Genomic DNA, 20,141 nt, shown 5'->3' on the forward strand with positions numbered 1-20,141 from the left:
TGCAGGTACAGTCCACATACAGAAATTACAGTAAAGAAGTGTAGACATGCTTTCAAGTTCAGCAGTTTAAGCTCAAAACAAATAAAATACGCCAAGTGTGACTGAAATGAGAAATGATACATCTCTATCTCTAAATGTCAAATATACATGCCAACTATAATGCAACACAGTAATACAATCATATGCATACTCTCGGAGTATCAATGCTCTAAGTCCTCCCACTCACTCAGTCCTCACAGTCACTTAGTCCTCATAGTCATTCAATCCTCATAGTCACTCAATCCTCCCAATGTCATGAAAATCAGCCCAAACATGATGATATGATGTACCAATAAATGGAAACAGAGACTCAGATATGATATGCAAATGATAGATGTGATTGAGTATATATTTCCAAATTAAGCAAGTAATTCAACAGCAACACGACCTCTATGGGTCCCAATAATACCAGCATATAGCCTAAGCATGATTTCTAATATGAGTCACAGCTCAGTTGCTTTAACCTATGAAGAATACATAGATAATGACAAGATTATTTGGCTACACAGCTCCACGGAATCAATTGAGCCATAATTTCTATGGTGCACACCCACACGCCTGTCACCTAGCATGTGCGTCACCTCTAACCAATCACATAACACGTAATTCAGGGATTCAAACCCTCAGAACCAAATTTAGAAGTGTTACTTGCCTCAAACCACGCAGATCTTTACTCCAATAAGCCCTTGCCTCGCGAATCGGCCTCCGAGCGCCTCGAATATAGCCATAAACAATTTGTTACAGTCAACAGGAGTTATAGGAATCAATTCCGTACGAAAATGTTAAGTTCATATTCAAAAGTCAAAAGATCAACTCAAAAGTCAACCCCGGACCCACGTATCGGAATCTAATAAAAGCTACAAAATCTGAACACCCATGCAACCATGAGTCCAACCATACCAAAATTACTCAATTCAGACTCGGCCTTCAAATCCTCAAATTAACGCCTAGGAAGTTTCTACAATTTTTCAACCCAAAACACTAATTAAATGATGAAATCAATGGTATATTCATGTAATTTAACCAAAACCGAGTTAAAATCACTTACCCCAATCACTCCCTTGAAAATCTCTCTATGAATCGCCTCAATTCGAGCTCCAAAAATCAAATTGTGAAATTTTACTCTAACCATCGTTTTGAACTCTTATATTCTACCCAAGTGACTCTTCTTCGCGAACGTGGAAGGTTCCTCGTGTTCGCAAGCACAAAATATTCTGCTGCCAAAATCCTCTTATGCGAACGCGATATCCCCCCTCACGAACGCGATGACCAAACGACCCCAAGCTTCATGATTGCGAACGCATAAGCCAAATGCATGAGGTCCCCAGCTTTCCTCCCTCTTCTTTGTGAACACGACTCTTCTCTTGGTTCGTGATGCACAACTTCCCCAGGCCTTCACGAACACGTTGCCCTCTTCGCGAACGCGAAGAAAAAATTCTCACATGCCTCCAGATACTTTTCGCGAACGCGAAGAAGGAAACCAGACACCAAAAATCTAACATCAGCCATCTTCTAAGTCCAAATTCCAATTCGTTAACCATCTGAAATACACCCGTGGCCCCGGGAACTCAACCAAACGTGCCAACAAATGCGAAAACATCTTACGAACTCGCTCGAAGCATCAAATCACGTCAAACAACACTAAAACCACAAATCGCACATCGATTCAAGCCTAATGAACTTCCAACTTCTACAATCGATGCCGAAACCTATCAAATCAACTTTGACTAACGTCAAATTTTGCAGACAAGTCATAAATGGCACAATAGACCTATTCCAACTTCTAGAATCAAAATCCGAGTCCGGCAACTACAAAGTCAACTCTCGATCAAACTTCTCAACTCTCCAAACATATATTTTTCCAGCTTTCGCCAATTCAACCCGAAATCTCCTACAGACCTCCATATCAATATCCGAACACACTCCTATGTCCAAAATTACCATACAGATCTATCAGAACCATCAAAACTCCATTCTGGAGTCGTTGATGACGTCCAAATCCCCTACTAAAAAGTAAATAGACACGGTCGCATGCAATATAATTTACCCATCTATGAGTCGGGGTCGAATCGCACAGAGAACAATATGTAGGCGATTAGGAATGTAAGAGAATTATCACTTGTTATGCAATGCCAAACACTAAGAATTGTTTGAGAAAATATCTATACCTAAATGCGGAAATGTAAACTAACCTAGAAAGCAAGTAAAATAATCAATGGCCACAAGTATGGATGCATTGGGAAATACACTCAAGTAACAATCCAATGTATTTCGCGATTTTACAAATATGAGCAAATTTATGTTAATTAGCCACGGATAATAATTCTAATTTAGATTGTTCCAAAGACTAACAAGACTTCCTGATTGAATTATCCCTAAAATAATTAGGAGATTAAGAACACCCGGATATGGCTACAAGTAGTTCAATCCTATCCCTAGGTAGAATCTATAAAATGAGGGTTAAAGCCTCAAGTTCTTGTTAATTAATCTTTCCCAACCCCAAATAATATATTCCAAAATTAATTCGGAGTTAATGGCGCGTCCTAGGGTTAGCTAATCCCTTTGGAAACATTAAAGAACAAGAATAATTAAAGTAACAATAACTCACTTCATAAGAGATAAAAAATCATTCAATACATAAGCACAACAAGGTATTTAATCCACACTTTAAATATGATTATTTCCATTAAAAAGATTCAAGTGTTGAATACAATACTACACACTTAGATATTCAATACAAAGCAAGGAAATGAAGAAATGAGTACAAAAGAGTAAGAAATTCTTAACCACAATCTTCAAATCTTCAAGACCAAAGTGTGTGTGCAAACCATAGCTTCCAACCTTGTTCTCTCTAGTCTTAGAGACTGAAAATGAGCCAAAGATTTTCAAAAGATTTTGCTAGGTTGAGTATTTGTGGGTTTGGAATTTTAGAAAATGTGAAATGTCAATCCAGCCCAGTTCTGATGCCCGTTGACCGCACCTGCGAAATAATCCACGCAAGTGCGGCTCCGCAGATGCGGACACCTTATCGTAGAAGCAAAAACTTGAGGGATGTCTGGCGCCGCAGATGCGGGCTTCCAAGCGCAGATGCGCAACCGCTTTCGCGATTACCTGATCGCTGATGTGATTTTTGGCAAAATAGTAATCTTCGCAGATGCGGACTATTCACGCAGAAGCGGGGTCACTTCTGCGACCAATCTTCCGCAGATGCGGAATCACAGGGGCGTTTTGCATGGTTTTCATCCTTTTTTGCTCAATTCCTCTCCAATTGAATTCAAATCACTTCATGGCATCATTTACCTGAAAATCTAACAATACACACCATAAACGACCTCATATTATAGTTAAAGGACATAAAAACTAAAGAAAAAAGACTAGAATGAGTGGTAAAATCACCACTTGTCAACACCCCCAACTTAAAGCTTTTGCTTGTCCTCAAGCAAATCATAACCAACACTTCAATGAGGCTTTACCATTTAAAGCACAAGTGGTATTGCTATTATTTACAAATCACATTCTCCAATTAAGCACCATACTTATGGATTTGGTTGGTACTATTAATTAGGTTCAAGCACGCGAATCTTAACCAAATAACTTCCTCTTTTGAAAACACTTTCAAGAAATGCAAAGGATTTTCTAAGTAATCAAGTGACAACAAAAAGCCTCAAGGAGTGACTCAAAAGCACTAGTCTACTGTATATGCTCCATTTACTCATTTTCAGATACAACAATGTTACCAATTCATCCTAATTCATGTGTCCTCACAAGAAAGAAAGTCCCAAGATTATCATATTTGCAATAACAACACAAGGGACAAATGCACAAAGACGCTCTCTCTCAACAAAGAATTTCAAGTGTTACAAAATATCATGCCATAAGCTTGCCCTTATTTTAATTTGCCACCTATTCAAGAACATTCGGTTGGAGATGCCATAAGGACTTTTTAAGTTTGTAATGTAGGTTTAGGAAAGGGTAGGATAATCATTTGGGATACAAGTGGCTACACCCTCCTTGAACACTACTCACATTTGTCTTTCTTTTTACATTTTGCTTCTTTTTAAACCAAATAGCCTTTATTGGCATCTAGTTACCAACATAGAACCACCTTGAAGTTCCTCTCTAATTTTCTCAAGGCTCCATATTTATATACACATATTTTTTATTTTTTTTTCACTTCCTTTTGGAGCTTGAGTAATTATATCTCAATGTACAACTTTACCAATTTCCACTTTGACTCCAACACGCCCAACCTAGGCTTTTAGCCTCATTCTCAATATTCAAGGAGGGACGGGTTCAAAAGATGGAATTATTCATAAAAGGGTGAACGTTTGTAATGAGGTGGCCAAAGAAAAGGTTAAAGGCTCAAATGGGGTAAGCTAGTGATAATATTTATGCAATGGTAGGCTTAAAAGGAAAAAGAGGTTTTTCAAAGATCACAAAGAATGCCTAAGGTCATCCCTCCAACCAAACATAACTTAACATTAGCATTGAAAGACCAACCGGGCAAGTCCTAGATGATATAAGTAAACACAAGAATTATTTCTAACAAAAAACTAACACACATGGCACATGAACTAGTCAAGACGGATCAATTTCACTTTTTTTTATAAGAGAATTTAGAGCAATATCATGCCAACTAGTGTGCAAAGAGTCACTAAAAGAGCCAAACTTTATCACAAAAACTATTCCTTCCCATGCATTTAATTTTTCAATTGAAAACCAAAATCGGAGGGGTATTCTTAATTCACATTTCCCATGCAAGAGACTAATTCTATTAGTACCAAATAATCCAAAAGTCTCCACATAACAAAACAAGACTAATTCCCTTAAGAAAATCGTCACGCCATCCATCATAAGGAAAAGTCACCCGGTTCAACACAAAAATATTCCTCGAAAAAGAACCGTAGCATAAAGAAAACCCAAGAAAATACTACTAAAAAAATGAAATAATGAAAACTTACTAAAAAAATAATTAACAACAACAACTAATATTAAAGGAAGAAAGAAAAGAATAAAATAGGACAACAAAAGTGACTAATCTGCAAATATATATAGCTACTCACACTACGCTCGGTAAGAGCACATGATACACAATATCAAAACAAGCCCAGCAAGGGCACAAAATATCCATACAACATAATACGCCCGACAAGGGCACAAGTCAAAGTAGCAATGTATAGACAAAATGTACGCCACCCCCAACTAACAACATTGCAGTGTCCTCACTGCACAATATCAAAATTAAAGCACAAATAGTTTGAGGGTCTCCCTGAGGTCTGCATCAGACTAGCAGACTGTGGGAGGAAGGCTGATCACTGCTGTGCTGAACTCGTAGCCTCATCATCATCAGTCTTATCATCATCATCACCATCACCAGCAGCGTCTGACATGAAGGAGTACTCCTCGCTATCATCTTTAGCCTCCACTGGAATCTTCTTGCCTGGATGCCCCAATTTGAAGATGGCCTTTATGCCTCTCCACATCTTGATCATGAATTTGCTCTTCTTCTTGTTCTTCTCCTTCTCATTCTGGAAGTCTAACTGGAGATCTGCATGCGCCTTGGCCAAGTTGTCATAGGCTGTCTCAACTCTGCCATTTGATGCTGCCATCTTCTCCTGAGACTCTGCCTGACTTTTTTGCGCCTCTAAGTAACTCCTCATGTCTTTCTTGGAGAAGTATGCGGGCCCAGGCTAGAAGTATGAGGGCCCACTCGGAAGCTGTGATACTAACTCCCTGATAGATGTAAGGTGGGAGTTTAGAACCCCAAATGGTCCCTCAGGTGCAGTTGCCTGTGAAGATGACTCTGGACCGGCAGCAGCAGTGGTGACCTTCCTTTTCTTGCTTTTGACTGCACTACCCTCTCCTGTTACTCTCAGCGACTGAAAGGGTTTATCAGCTAGTAACCAATGATCGGTGCTACGCACCTCAACCTCTACTTTCATTCATAACTGTGTGATCAGCAAAGGAAACATCAACCCTACATCATTGTCCAACAGATACTCTCTCAGCTCCCATAGGATATAGTAACAAACATTCACAGGAATGTCGTCCAAGATGCATGCAATTATCAAGGCCCTGGTGAAGGAGACATCTGAGACATTCCCACAAGGTGACACCCTGTTGCAGAGGATGTAGAGCCACATTTTTGCTTCAGCTGTAAAGTCAATTGACTTCAAACCCTTTCTCCTATTTCCCCATTTTGCTCTCATGCTTGGAGGGTAGAGATTTGAGACAAGCCATTCCTCGTTGCCGCACTGGTCCTTCTCGCGCACCTGCTCAAGTGGATAGTTAGGAATCCCAAGTGTGTCATTAATATGCTCCATCCCAAACCTCACTAATTTCCCTCTAATGATGAGTTGTGGGTCGGCGAAGTTTATGCGCTTTAGATTCACGTAGAACTCGCGAACCCACTCCTCATTGGCTTTGCACGGAGTGGGAATGAAACATGACCATCCAGAGGCTTGGAGACGGGCATAGAAATCTAGGAGCCGCTCGGCCAACTTCTCCTCGGCGATCCCTTTTTCAAGCACTATCTTTTTGGTCACGAGGCTGTCATAATATCTGTGTTGACAGTCAGCCGACATGAAGCGTGAGTTATGAAATGGTTCATCAACCTCCTCCTCAATTTAATGATGTTGCGGAGCATTTTCGTTCATCTTTGGGTCCATTTTAGCTCTAAGTACCTTCACAAAATCAAAACAATATTAGTCGGGCAATAGAATCATGTTAAGCAACTTAAAACTTTGCAATTAGGCCGAAGAATCAAGTTGAACGGGCCTGGGAAGCTTCAGTTGCAAAGCCACTGGAATTTGGCAAACTGCCCAGTTTCTGCACCTGCGGAAATATCATCGCAGGTGCGGTACCGCATCTGCGAATTTTCTCCGCTTCTGCGGTTTTGCTCACCATGCCAAAAGTCGCACCTGCGGAACAGTCAACGCAGGTGCGAGGCCGCATCTGCGAAATTTTCACTACTGGAAAATAGGCCTACCGGAACAGTTGTTCTGGCAACGGTTATTAAACAGTTGCAATAGAGTAGGTATGGTAACGGTTACAACCGTTGCAATAGAGTTTGGATGAAACCGGTACATTTTAGATATTAAACCGTTCCGGTTGATAGTTCACCGTTACCATTGGTCTATTTATAGGAACGGTTTGACGAACCGTCCCAATAGGCCTATTTGTAGTAACGGTTTTAGAAATTGTTTTAATATTGGAACGGGTATTATGTTCCCTCCTCTTTTTCCCCCTGAATTTTGCTACACCCCCCAATATAACCCCTTTTTCCTTTTATTTATATATATTTTATTTATATTTTATTTTGGTAAATATAATAACTAAATTAAAAAATTTCTACACTTCCAATGCTCATTACTACGATCCCAAATCACCTTCCTCAGTACTCTCATTCTCACCTTCCTCTCAAAAAACCTAAATTCTCAACAAACCTAAATTCTCTACAAACATTTTCTTCGACATTGCTAACCCAAATCCCCAATCCCCTCCCAACTCCCTCATTTGCAAATTACAGTCCCAAATCCCCAAAGTCCTCAAAACTCGGTTCCTAACCAGCAAACGTCAAATCTCGATTGCTAACACAAAACTCCGAAATCCCCAAAGTCCCAAACTCCATTTGTTTTTTTGAGTCGTCGTTGAAGTTTGGCTCCTTTTCGCTTGATTGCATCAGCCATGGCCGACGAGGTAACCCAAAAATTTTCCAAGAAAAAAACAAACCCTAGTTTTATTTTGTTTTAATCGTTTATATTTTAATTTTCTAACTTCCTGTTATTTGTATTTTATGCTTCGATTCTTGTTCATAGATTCAAAAGATTCAATTGGTATATGGTAAATTAAATATAAAAGTTCAATTTTCTTAGAAAATTTCTGTATTTTATTGGTGATCTGTACAGTTCTTTGAAGAACCTATATTGCTGGTTATTTTTAGTTGTTGTATATCTGCTCAGATATGTGTGTGCGCGCGCGCTCGTGTGCACTCGTGTGTGTGAGTTTGGGAATATTTGTTTTTGTGTATAAGAATTTGCTTGTAGAGGTTATTGGACTTATAGGTTGTGGATGAATATCCAAATTGGTGTATGTAAAGGTGTGAAGTCTGTAATAGTTTTTGGCCTAAGCCTTTTTCATGTGACATTACGGCTTTTATGCTTCTGTTACTATTACAGTTTCTACTGGAGTTACTAATGAATTCTCTTTTCTTGTTTTTTATTTTATTTTTGTCTTTCTGAGCCGAGGGTCTATCGGAAACAGCCTCTCTGCCCCTATCGTCCCTGGGGCCTCTTTTCCTGCATTTCTTGTTGTTGATGTTGTTGTTGTTGTTGCTGCTTTCTTTGATTTATTTTCTTATGCTTCTCTAAAGTCTGAAAGAGATGAAATGCTCTCTTATGATTCTAAGCATGCTGTTCTGTTCAGGTACTTCTGTTCCTCATTTGGGGTGTCAGTTGTTCCAAGGTTAGTATGACCAAATTTTTGGGAATGTACTTGGTTCATTGCGAACATATCCGCGTTATGTTTAACGAGTATTTCTCCTAATTTGCAGATTGGCTGGGATTCAGTCATGAGAATGAGCGTAAACCTTCGTGATCTATTCTTATATGAGGCTTTTCTTTATTACAATCCTCTTCTTCTTGTGGTTAGTGAAGATCATTATACTAGTTTATGCAAAGTCCTTTCTGCAACATTACTCTTATTTGCATTTCTTTGGTTTTGGTGCTGCAGACCATGATGGTTTGGTTTTGGGGAATAAACCTATGGGTTTTTGCGCAGGCTAATGTCAACTACGCTAAATTTTTTGATCTTGATCAGAATCATCATCTCTCTCACAGAGAGATTTGGAAGGTAACTTACTCTTGTCATGAGCTTATAGTCTTGCAACTTAATGCATCATTAACCAACTCATTTTCACCTAAATGCTTTGGTGCTGATGCATTTATTTTAAGATGGCTAAGTTAAAAACTGCATAGTCAGTATATGTTCCACATTAGAACATGCTACCAAGCTCAAAGCTTAGATTGCATTAAAGTCAGCTAATGTTCCAAGAAAAGTATCTAGCAACAAGATTAGCCTCATGATAATTTCTTTTTCTATCTCAATGACTGAAAAGTTTAACAATTTTTGTTGTCGGGAAAAATCAGCTATGTCCAGGTGTTCTATAACAGGGGCTTTGAAAGTACTAATAGGTGTACAATCTCTATCATTCTCGCTGTCACGTTTTAGGCTAATAGTCACAATGAATGATACTGACTTTATTTTCTTTATTTCTTATTGTATCTAGATGTCAGAAATCATCCAGTTCTTATCCGCTGCAAGTGTGAAAAAATACAGTAAGTTCTTTCTCTTTAGTTTAGGCAGCTGTTAGGTGTGCTTTTTTCTATGGCTATTGGTCTTGGTGTTTATGATTACCGGTTGTACCTGTATGATATTGAACTTATATTCCAACATAAGAGTGCACTATGTCACTCTCAAATCCCACTTGAATTTGTACTGATGTAGATGCATTCCTGTAGATTGTTAAAAATAATGCTTCTCTTTTTCTTTCTATCTTCATCATCGTACCGATCAGGCTTTATGTAGCGGAGCTTGAAATATTTGGTTTCTTTGTACTCTAATGTGCCTCTTTTTTTCCGGTCATTTATACTTAAATATACGAGTATTTGATCCCTTTCTCTGTACTGTTTATTTAGTCATATAACTATACAACATGGCGTCAACGGAGGGGCTGATGCCAATAACAAGAGCATTTTTGGCTTCTTATTATGATAAGTACCCATTTACCCCTCTCTCTGAAGATGTTTCTCGTCTTTCTGATCAAATTCATTCCATGGCTAATGATCTGCACAAGGATTCTCCTTTGACCGAAGGTAATCATTTTCCTCAAATTTACACTCTTATCAAGTTAATAGTAATGCAATAGAATCATATTAATAGTAGTGCAATAGAATCATCATCTATTGGGTTAAATTCAAATGGAAATTGGGCGTCTATTCACAACTATTGATATCCAACTCATGAACAAAAGTGTTAATACATTAGGTAAAAAGGTCTTTGATACATATCAGGGGACAATGGTCTGTAATGGAATTGCATAGAGAGAGTTATGCCCAAGATATAGTGGACCTTTAGGATGAGAATGTATAATGGAACCCACTTGCTCCTTGGTTTCAGGTGGCTGGAAGCCTCGAACAGATGCAACAAGGAGTACATTGGTCTGAAGAATGTTGTATTTTACTGAATAATTTGGTTTTTAATTCAACCATAGGTGGAGCTAGGCGGTCGGCCCGAATCCCTTTCGCTGGAAAATTAGGTTGTGTATATAAGGCCATTTTTTTTATGTGTATATATTATATGATGATAACCCTTGGCTTATATTTGATGTGTATATATTGCATTGTGTATTTTTTTTGTTCTTTGAATCCCCTCGGTGAAAATCTTGCACCCGCCACTTAATTCAACGCTTCTTATTCCCACTTGTGAGGTATGTTGAGAGCCTTCTTTTGGAGCGTGGTTGAGAGGCTGGTCTGGAATGTGAGACCAGGTTATTGGTTATCTTCGGAAGTATTTTGTTTGCATTGAACGCATGTGGTGGCTTGATTAGTGCAGCCACTTAAACTTTGCATTTGTGTCATGTTAGCCACTGATGTAGAACTTTTAAGCTGGTTCTCAAATAGGCGAGAAAACTTTGTGGATGCCATGCCCTCTTAAGGCTTAATGGTCTTTGTGGTTTCTTTTCCTTTTAAATCCTATAACAGGATTAATTTGATATGTTCTTTTTTAGTAGCTTGTATGTACATTTAATGTCCAAATTTGGGTCTTGATAATGTGTTTTTATAGAAGAGCTAGGATCATGACTAGCATCTTGTATGTCCATTATTTTCTATTTCTTGTTTGATCAATTTATTTAGTCTAGGCATTCAAGATGAAAGGTAATGACTTTATTTATCCTCTTTTTTAGGTGGAGTAGATCAAGAAATAGAAGATGAAGGCAATGAAGATCTAGACCTTACTTAAGATGAATTTTGAATTGCTATAGATGAATGTTCTAGTAATCTTTTGTTGTCAATATTTTGAAACTTACTATCTTGAAATGTATTAAACTTATGCACTTGGGGTAGAACATTTATTTTTATGGATATTATTAGTTTGTTGGACGAATTATATTATTAATAGTTTTATTTTGTGATTTATTTAAATTTTAGTGTTATTATAATTATATATATATAAATTTATTTACAATAGGAGTTATATTTCTGTTTTAAATAAACTGTTACAATAGCCTACCAGAACCGTTGCAATAGGATACAAATGGCGTTCCATTAGAATGTAAACCGTTCCAATAGATCCGGTAAACCGTTCCAATAGGTAGTTAAAAACCGTAGCAATACAAAAACAACCGTTACAATAGCTTTAAGAGACCGTTGTTATATCCATAAATAACCGTAACAATAGCTTACGAAAGTGTTGCATTCGATAATATGGTAACGGTTATGAGCCGTTGCATACACATTATAGTAACGGTTTTAAACCGTCCCAATTGGAAGGAATAATCGTTCCAATAGAGAAAGGGAAAACCGTTGAGATAGACGTCTCTATAGCAACGGAGATGAAAACCGTTCCAAGAACCGTTCCTATAGGTCTATTGGCACGCGAGAAGATGTGACGGTCTGCAAACCGTTCCAATATCGCTACGGCAACGGTTTAGCTACCTACTGGAACAGTTTTCCATGCGTTGCCATAGACCAATTTTTCAGTAGTGTTTCTTCGCTTCTGCGGTTTTGGGCCAAGGGTTCCAAAATCCCGACTTTTTCAGCCCTTTACAATTCTTAAACCTGATTTTGGCACCTAATTTATACTCAAGACTTCTAAATTGGTGCCATACAAGATCCTATGACTCTATTAAGACTGATTTTGTGGCACTTCGCAAGAAATTTTCTTTTAGACACTTTGTCGAACACCTTGCAAGCAGTGATAACATATGCTTTTTGAATTAAAATTGGTACTCAGACTTCCTACTCACTTTTGATTCAGCAATAGCAGCACACACACATGAACTCTCAACCAATTCCTCACCCTAATCTAACATAAATCAGAGGGAAATGGGGAATTGGGGGAAATAGCCACGGGAACTTCAGAAATGGAGAAGAAATAGAAGAAAAGAGAAGTAGAAGAGAGGAGTAGGCCAAGTTACCTGTGTAGTCTTGTACTTGATAAATTCGAGTGAGATCAGTGTAAGGAGTAGTAGTGTGAGATATGGGGGAGTTTGGGGTTTTGGGAAAAGAACAATATTCAGAGACAAGAGATCTATTTTTTTAAACCTACCCGATTTCTGCAATCTGCGTCGCTCTACCGCTTCTGCGGTGAAGAAAATGCATCTGCGTAAATGCCTGCTTCTGCCGCAGGAAAAATGCTTCTGCGGTCCCGCATCTGCGGGCAAATTTCCGCAGATGCGGTTACACCAGATAACTGGTGCCCAGATTTGCAGCCACTATTTTGTGCCATTCCAACGTCCTAGACTCCTTAATTCAACTCCAAAAAATCTGAAACTTGATAGATTAGTCAAAAATAATATGCTAAGCTATTCTAAAAAAGAAATTTTAAAAATGACTAAAAATTTTGAAAAACGATGGGTTGCCTCCCACGAAGCGCCGCATTTAACGTAGTGTCACGACGCAAAACAACTTTACCACTTTTCTCGCCACTTTGATGATATGAATTGGGCACCTAACTTGGAATCAAATTTTTGACCATGAGAGGTGGGGGTGGTAAGTAGATGATCAAGCCAAGCATCAATTTCTTCATTTTGCACTTCTTGGCTTTCATGTGAGGAATGTCATTTTGCCTTCTTGTTCCCTCAAATTGTAAAATGTATGGCCTTAGTCTTTACTCCTCGCAATCTCTCATTGACTCGTGTAGTTCAATTCTCAAATCACCACACAATTCCAATGTTGAAAAATGCTTGGAATGTGACATCAAACCTCCAAATTGCAATTCTTCACGAATTTTGACATCCTCTTTTTCCCCCCGGACTAGAATCAATCTCAACCAAATTTTCATTTACACCGGTTGGCTCTAATTCCATATTTTTCTTGGCATCACTAACACTCATGGAGTCGGTTGGCGGATGTTCAATTCTTGACTCCTCAAAGTAGAGCTCACTTTCTTCCTCGTAGTCGGACTCTTCTTGACTTCTTTCCACACTCTCAAGTTGGTGGGCATAGTGAGCCTCAACCAATATTTTCATTTGATCTTCCAAAGTGCGTATATGTTCATCATTATGAGTCAAGCTTTGTTTTAAGTACTCGAGTGCAAAGTTGTGTTTCTCCTCATTTGCAAGAATGGTCTCCAACATGAGCATCATCTTCTCATTTTGAGCATTTGAGAGTTCTTCTTGGTTTTGATCAAGCGCCAAGGAACGATTTTCGGCTTCCACATCTAAGGAAAATTCTTTGCTATCATTAACTTTCGAGGCTTTTTGGACCTCTAAATCTTCAAGAATTTCTCCCATTTGTAAGTGCAACCTTTCAAGTGCCAAGTCAATTTGGAGACTATTTTTCAAAAGCTCCTCCAAGGCACTTTGTTCTTTGTTTCCTCCTTCAATTAGGCATTCTAACATGAGCTTGAACTCTCCATTTTGACCAAGCTCAACTTCTTCCACTTCCATAGCCCAATCATTTTCATCACAAAAAGTAGAATCATCATAGCGGGGGTTTAAGGAAGGGAAGGACAAATAAGCACAATACTCCCATTGACCATTTCGACAACCACACTTATCACAAATACTCCACTCATAGGTTTGAGATTGTGCGCACAATCCTCCCCCGGGAGAATTTAAACAATTTTGCCATGAGTGTGGTCCTCCACAATAAGGACATGGGTCATCAAAGTATGAACAACTACCATCCGACCAATTTTCATTATACGATGCCATTTTGCAAAACTATCAAAATAAACAAGAAACAAACAAGAAAAATAGACCAAGGTAAGAAAACTTAATTACACAAATATTCACAAGTTTGGACCAAAGCACTTACGCTTATTTCTCAAACAACCTAAATTACGCCAACTTGTTCCCCGACAACGACGCCAATTTCGATGATGTCCAAATCCACTACTAAAAAGTAAATGGACACAGTCGCATGCAATATAATTTACCCAACTATGAGTCGAGGTCGAATTCCACAGAGAATAATATGTAGGCGATTAGGAATGTAAGAGAATTATCACTTGTTATGCAATGCCAAACACTAAGAATTGTTTGAGAAAATATCTATACCTAAATGCGAAAATGTAAACTAACCTAGAAAGCAAGTAAAATGATCAATGGCTACAAGTATGGATGCATTGGCAATTACACTCAAGTAACGATCCAATGTATTTCACAATTTTACAAATATGAGTGAATTTATGTTAATTAGCCACGGATAATAATTCTTTATTAGATTCTTCCAAAGACTAACAAGACTTCCTAATTGAATTATCCCTAAAACAATTAGGATATTAAGCACACCGGATATGGCTACAAGTAGTTCAATCCTATCCCTAGGTAGAATCTATAAAATGAGGGTTAAAGTCTCAAGTTCTTGTTAATAAATATTTCCCAACCCCAAATAATCTTTCCCAAAATTTATTTGGAGTTAATGGGCGAGTCCTAAGGTTAGTGTAACGATCGGAACGGTCTTTTTGAGCTTTTACACTCTGTTAGTCAGTTCCCGGGCATGACTTGGCCTGTGTGATGTATTACGACTCATGTAAATCGCTGGTTTTGGTTTCAGGTTAATCAGAATGAATTTGGAAGAACAGTTCTCAGTTTAAAATTTAAAATTTGAAAGGTTTGACCAAGATTTGACTTGTTTGTATATGATCTCGGATCGAAATTTTTATGATTTGGTTAGACTTTAGGTGATTTGGGACTTAGGAGCGTGATCGGAATGCATTTTGGAAGTCCGTGGAAGGTTTAGGCTTGAATTGGCAAAATTTAGATTTCGGCGTTTTCCGGTTGATAGGCGAGATTTTGTTGTAGAGGTCAGAATGGAATTTCAGAAGTTGCAGTAGTTCCGTTGTGTCACTTGGGATGTGTGTGCAAAGTTTTAGGTCATTCGGATGTGGTTTGGTTGGGTTTTTCATCAAAAGCGGAATTCGGAAGATTTTAGAAAGTTTGGCTTGAATCCGAAGTGTTTTGGTTGAATTGATGTTATTTGAGATGTTTTGAGGATCGGTACAAGTTGAATAATGTAATGGGATATGTTGGCATATTTGGTTGAGGTCCCGAGGGCCTCGGGTGAGTTTTGGGTGGTCAATCGGACCATTTCATGGAGTTTGGAGTTACAGATTTGCAGGTTCAGTGTTGCAGAGAAAATGGCCTTCGCGTTCGGGAGTAGGCCCTTGTGTTCGCGAAGGCTTAGCTGGTGAAGGCTGGAATTTAGCCTTCGCGTTCGCGAGACAGGCTCCGCGTTCGTGAAGGGCTGTGTGATTGGTCATCGCGTTCGCGTGAAGTGGACCGTGTTCGCATAAGAGGAATTGGGCAACTGAGCTTCAGGGTGTTTATTCATCGCGTTCGCGAGGAATGTTACGCGATCGCGAAGGTTTAGTCTGTGGATGCATCGCGTTCGCGAGTGGCAAGACGCGATCGCGAAGAAGGAATTTTGGTCAACGGATTTTTGTGCTTCACGAACGCGAGGCTATGACCGCGTTCGCGAAGAAGGTTTTTGATGCCTGGGCAGAATGTTAAATAGCCATTGTCCGCGATTTTGAAGCTATCTTTCACCATTTTTGGGCGATTTTGGAGCTTTTTGAGAGGATTTGAAGAGGGATTCAAGATATAACACCTGGAGGTAAGATTTGTAAACTCAATACTCGATCCTATGTTGATTCTTACTTGTTTAATGATGAAATATGTTGGAATTAAAGCCTAGAATTGAGAAATTAGGGCTTGACTTTGGAGAGTGTAAATTGGGAATTTGAAGGGGCAATTGATGTCCGATTTTGATGTTCTTATTATGTATGGACTCGTGTGAGGACGAGGATTCTATTGATGTGACTTTTGTCGAATTCCGAGATGTGGGCCCGGGGGTCGGATTTGAGCAATTTCGGGATTTTTGATGTGAATTGGATATTTTTGAGTGGGCTTCGTTCCCCTAGCATATTTTAATGATTATGTACTGATTGTGGCTAGATTTGGAGCATCCGGAGGTCGATTCGTGCGGGCAAGGCATCGCGGGCTAGAGTTTGGACCGGATCGAGGTGAGTAATGATTGTAAATGATGTTTTGAGGGTTTGAAACCCCGGATTGCACATCGTAGTGCTATATTGAGGTGAGGCACATGCTTGTTGACGAGCGTGGGGTCGTACACTATTGGGGTTTGTGACTTGGTCCGTCCCGGTTGATGATTTTACCGCGTATTTGATTGAAACTTATTTCTATCATTATGATTTGGGCTGAATGCCATATTTTGGGCTTCCTGCCAACTATTTGAACCCTTCGGGGCTTTTTATTGATATTTCCTCATTGTTTTGACTTACTACTTGAACTCAGTCATGTTATTTTCCACTGTTTTACTACTCAGCCATTTTTACTCAGTTTTGAGACTTCAATGATATTTTAAATGATGTTTGGACTGAGAAACACTGTTTTACTATTGCTCGAGGGGCTTGTGGGGATTTTTGACTGAGTAAGGCCGAGGGCCTATGTTGTGAGGAAACACTGATACTGATTTGAGGCCGAGGGCCTGAGATATGTACGCCACGAGGTGGCTTGATTGATATGAGGCCGAGGGCCTAGATTTGATGCCACGAGATGGCTTGTTATTGCGCTTGGGTCGTAAGGGACCCCTCCAGGAGTCTGCACACCCCTAGTGAGTGCGAGTACCCATTGTGATGTGAGATATAGCCCGAGGGGCTGGTATTGTTCTATGTGATTACCCGAGTGGCTGATATTGTTCCATGTGATTGCCCGAGGGGCTGATACTATTCTGAGATATTGCCCGAGGGGCGGATTTGTTGACATTGTGCCCGAGGGGCGAACCTTATATGCTTATCTTTCTTATTTGCCTGTCATTTACCTGTTTAATTGTGTATTTGAGCCCGAGGGGCAGATTTCTGTGCTTATCCGCACTAGTTGTTCTGCATTCATTTGTGTAACTGTTGAAAAAGTTATTTTCAAAGAAGTTCAAACTGAGCTAAGATGTTTTAAGGGGTTTTACAGCTTCACTGCGTTCTTACTGGTTTTTGAACTTCTTCTATACGACATGTTGATGCACTTTTCATGATTTCTTACCATTCAGACTTTAGTTATGATTATTACTCACTGAGTTGGAGTACTCACTTTACTCCCTGCACCTTGTGTGCAGATTTAGGTATTTCTACACCCGGTAGCGGGTTTTGGCTGATCGGAGGCAGAGTTATCGGAGTTTAGCAAGGTAGCTGCCGGCGTTCGCATCACTGCTTTTATCCCTCTTTATTTCATTAGTCTGTATTTTGTACACTTCGGTCTTTCTGTTGTATTTAGACCCTAGTAGATGCTTGTACTTGTGACACCCCGGTTAGGGCTGTGTTGGGTTGTACTTCTGCACTTTATTGATATTATCCGCTACTTAGTATCATTAAATCATGTTTTAGACTGCTTTATGTTGTTTAACTGTGTTAAAAAGTGAATTGGGTTTAATTGGCTGGCCTTGTCTTCACGAGAGGCGCCATCACGATCGGGTTCGGGTTTAGGGTCGTGAAAAGTTGTTAACAGAGCCTAGGTTACATAGGTCTCACGAGTCATGAGAAAGTTTAGTAGAGTCTCGCGGATCAGTACGGAGACGTCTGTATTTACCTATAGCTTGAGCCCTGAGCTGTTGGTTGCGTGAGCACGTGTTTCTGGATCTATATGTGATGTTGTGTCTCTATTAAGGGAAGTAATGACTGGATAGTTACGTGATGAGGGTGATGTGACTGCGAGATGTATTCGTATGATCTGGAAGCGACGAGAAGGGTCTGCTGGAGGATAGAAGAACTATTAGGTTCTTGATTTCCATCTTGATTTGAGGTATAGCCCCGAGTTATAGGCGTGTGATGAATCTTTTCATGTTTCCTAGTTGGGAGTGAAGTAAATTTCATGTCGCGGCATGAGTTCAGACTCAGGAAGATTAAGGGACTACGTAATGTTTATGACGGTGGAAGGTATACAGAAATGTTAGTTTGAGGCAAAACAGGTGGGTTATCTCCTGCGGAGCGTTTCGAGGTTGTGTGATCCTTATGTTATCGGTTAGAAGATCTCATTCACAAGTGAAATATATGTGTGCAATTTGAATTTGAGTTGCTCAAGAGAGTGGGCTTGACTGTTGCGAGAATGAATGCAAGATTGCAGAAGATTCAAGGTACCAGACGGTCTGTGTTTCACGAGCTTATGAAGGATCGAGTTTAATCCTACTATGGTATTATGGCAGCAATAGAGTATATGCGTTATGAGTTATTAAGTGTGTTTTGATCTATGGCTTCGAGCCAAGTGGGGGAGTTTGCTATTGATTAGTTGATTGCACGGTTATGTGCTATGTCGGTTCCAATTTGAGGCGTTCGGGTGAATCAGTTATGGCCTACGGAGATTGAGACCGAGGATGGCTCGAGTAAGGGAAAATTCTTAACAAAGTTTATATTATGCTTCATAGGTGTATGAGAATCACGGGATGTCTTGAGTGGTTATTGGTAAAGGGTGTGCGGTGCATAGAATAGGAAGTGGTTTGGTCACATTAAGGCAAGGTTACATTCTGTGGTGTCTGAAGTGCTAATGAGGAGGCACAGGTTGTTCGGTTCTTTTGATCGGACTAATTGCAGTTTGTGTAGAGTGGATGACTCTAGAGAATGGTTCTAATGTGTTCTAGATTCTTCATGCAATAATTGGAGACTTTCAAGTTGTGCTTGTGGCTGGAAACTGAGGTTTTGCATTTGGAGGATGTCAAGACTAGTAGTATTTCTATATCATTATAAGATTCTATATATCGGTATCAGGAAGGTGGAGGTAATGGCTTTGGATTCGTAGGAAGTCTCTCCTGGGTATGCATTTTGAACGTGGTGCTGTTGGGAATATCTAGAAAGTATTCAGCGGCTTATGGACCATAGGACGGTGTGGCTTTATGCTTGGGTCTCGTGTGGTAAGTTTGGGTTGAGGAATTGTGATGTTATAGAAAGAAGGAGTATCAAGTTAAAGGTAAATCAGAAGGGAGCTCGGATAGATGGGATAGCTTGGTAGTAGGCCAGATCGGTATGGTAAGGATATGGTTAGTTACTTGGGTGCTTCCGAGGTAATGAGTTTTTACAGGTGTTTCGCGGCAATGCTCTTGGGTTTAGTGGCATGCGTAGCTTGGTTGAGTTAGGAGGATTCACTCCTGACAGACTTGGTTTTTGTGCAAAGGGGACTCGGAGAGTTCTTGTTGATTTCTACCGCGGTTAGAGATATATATTTTCTGCTGGCGTGAGGAGCTTGGGATGTATAGTGATTTTCTTCTACATTGGGCTCAATAGAAAGTTCTTGGTTGGTTGAGTACATAGTTGCTTGTGGCTCGGAAGAGATATGAAGTTCTCACGTTATCCTAGGATGGTATGGTATATGCGGTATGTTATGGAGGATTGAGTTTGCATGTGTAAGGTTGCAGTTCAGTTCTGAAAGGAAGGTCATAAAACTCTTAGGCAGCGGGCAGTTTCAGACAATTAGAGAAAGGAGCTTCAGATAATTAGAGAAGGGTCTTCAGATGATTAAGGAAATGGTATTGCTAATTTGGGGTGATTTGACGAATGTGATTGAGTTGATGGTACTTCGGTAGTATTGCGACACTTTCTTGTTAGATCGACTGCTGATATTCGAGTTTGCTTGGTGGCACAGAGAAATTTTTGAGTATCTCTCGTGGAATGATTGGGTATTTGAGGTGTGGTATGCATTCAGACGGCGAAGTTGGGATTAGGTATGGTGATTCGTGTGCTATATGGAGTTGGAGACTGGGAGTTCTCACGTTCAGGCTATGTTGTGGTTGTGGGTCGCGTGTATCGGCACTGTTTAGTGACTATCAGGGTTTGAAGACCCGAACGGATCTTTTGTTGCTTGATATGTTAGATTTTGG

At 39.6% G+C, this 20,141-nt stretch overlaps 1 protein-coding gene across 4 annotated transcripts; it reads left to right on the plus strand.

Moving 5' to 3' along the window:
* Window positions 7,406-11,182, plus strand: LOC109205852 (SPX and EXS domain-containing protein 1-like). Of its 4 annotated transcripts, XM_019368616.1 has the most exons (8): window positions 7,406-7,737; window positions 8,464-8,502; window positions 8,591-8,683; window positions 8,770-8,889; window positions 9,326-9,374; window positions 9,735-9,911; window positions 10,216-10,354; window positions 11,003-11,182. In XM_019368616.1, exons 1-6 carry the CDS (start codon window positions 7,726-7,728, stop codon window positions 9,740-9,742), a joined length of 321 nt encoding a protein of 106 aa, XP_019224161.1. In that variant the 5' UTR covers window positions 7,406-7,725; the 3' UTR covers window positions 9,743-9,911; window positions 10,216-10,354; window positions 11,003-11,182. The 4 variants fall into 4 exon arrangements, with proteins under 4 accessions (XP_019224161.1, XP_019224154.1, XP_019224165.1 ...); XM_019368609.1 differs by having other exon boundaries at window positions 10,216-11,182; XM_019368620.1 differs by lacking the exon at window positions 10,216-10,354.

Source organism: Nicotiana attenuata, chromosome 2 (assembly GCF_001879085.1).
Source record: "Nicotiana attenuata strain UT chromosome 2, NIATTr2, whole genome shotgun sequence".
NCBI lineage: Eukaryota > Viridiplantae > Streptophyta > Magnoliopsida > Solanales > Solanaceae > Nicotiana > Nicotiana attenuata.

Coding starts and splice junctions, on each gene's coding strand:
- LOC109205852 (XM_019368609.1), top strand. Junction 8,503..8,590: donor GGGGTGTCAGTTGTTCCAAG/GTTAGTATGACC, acceptor CCTAATTTGCAG/ATTGGCTGGGATTCAGTCAT. Junction 8,890..9,325: donor CTCACAGAGAGATTTGGAAG/GTAACTTACTCT, acceptor TATTGTATCTAG/ATGTCAGAAATCATCCAGTT.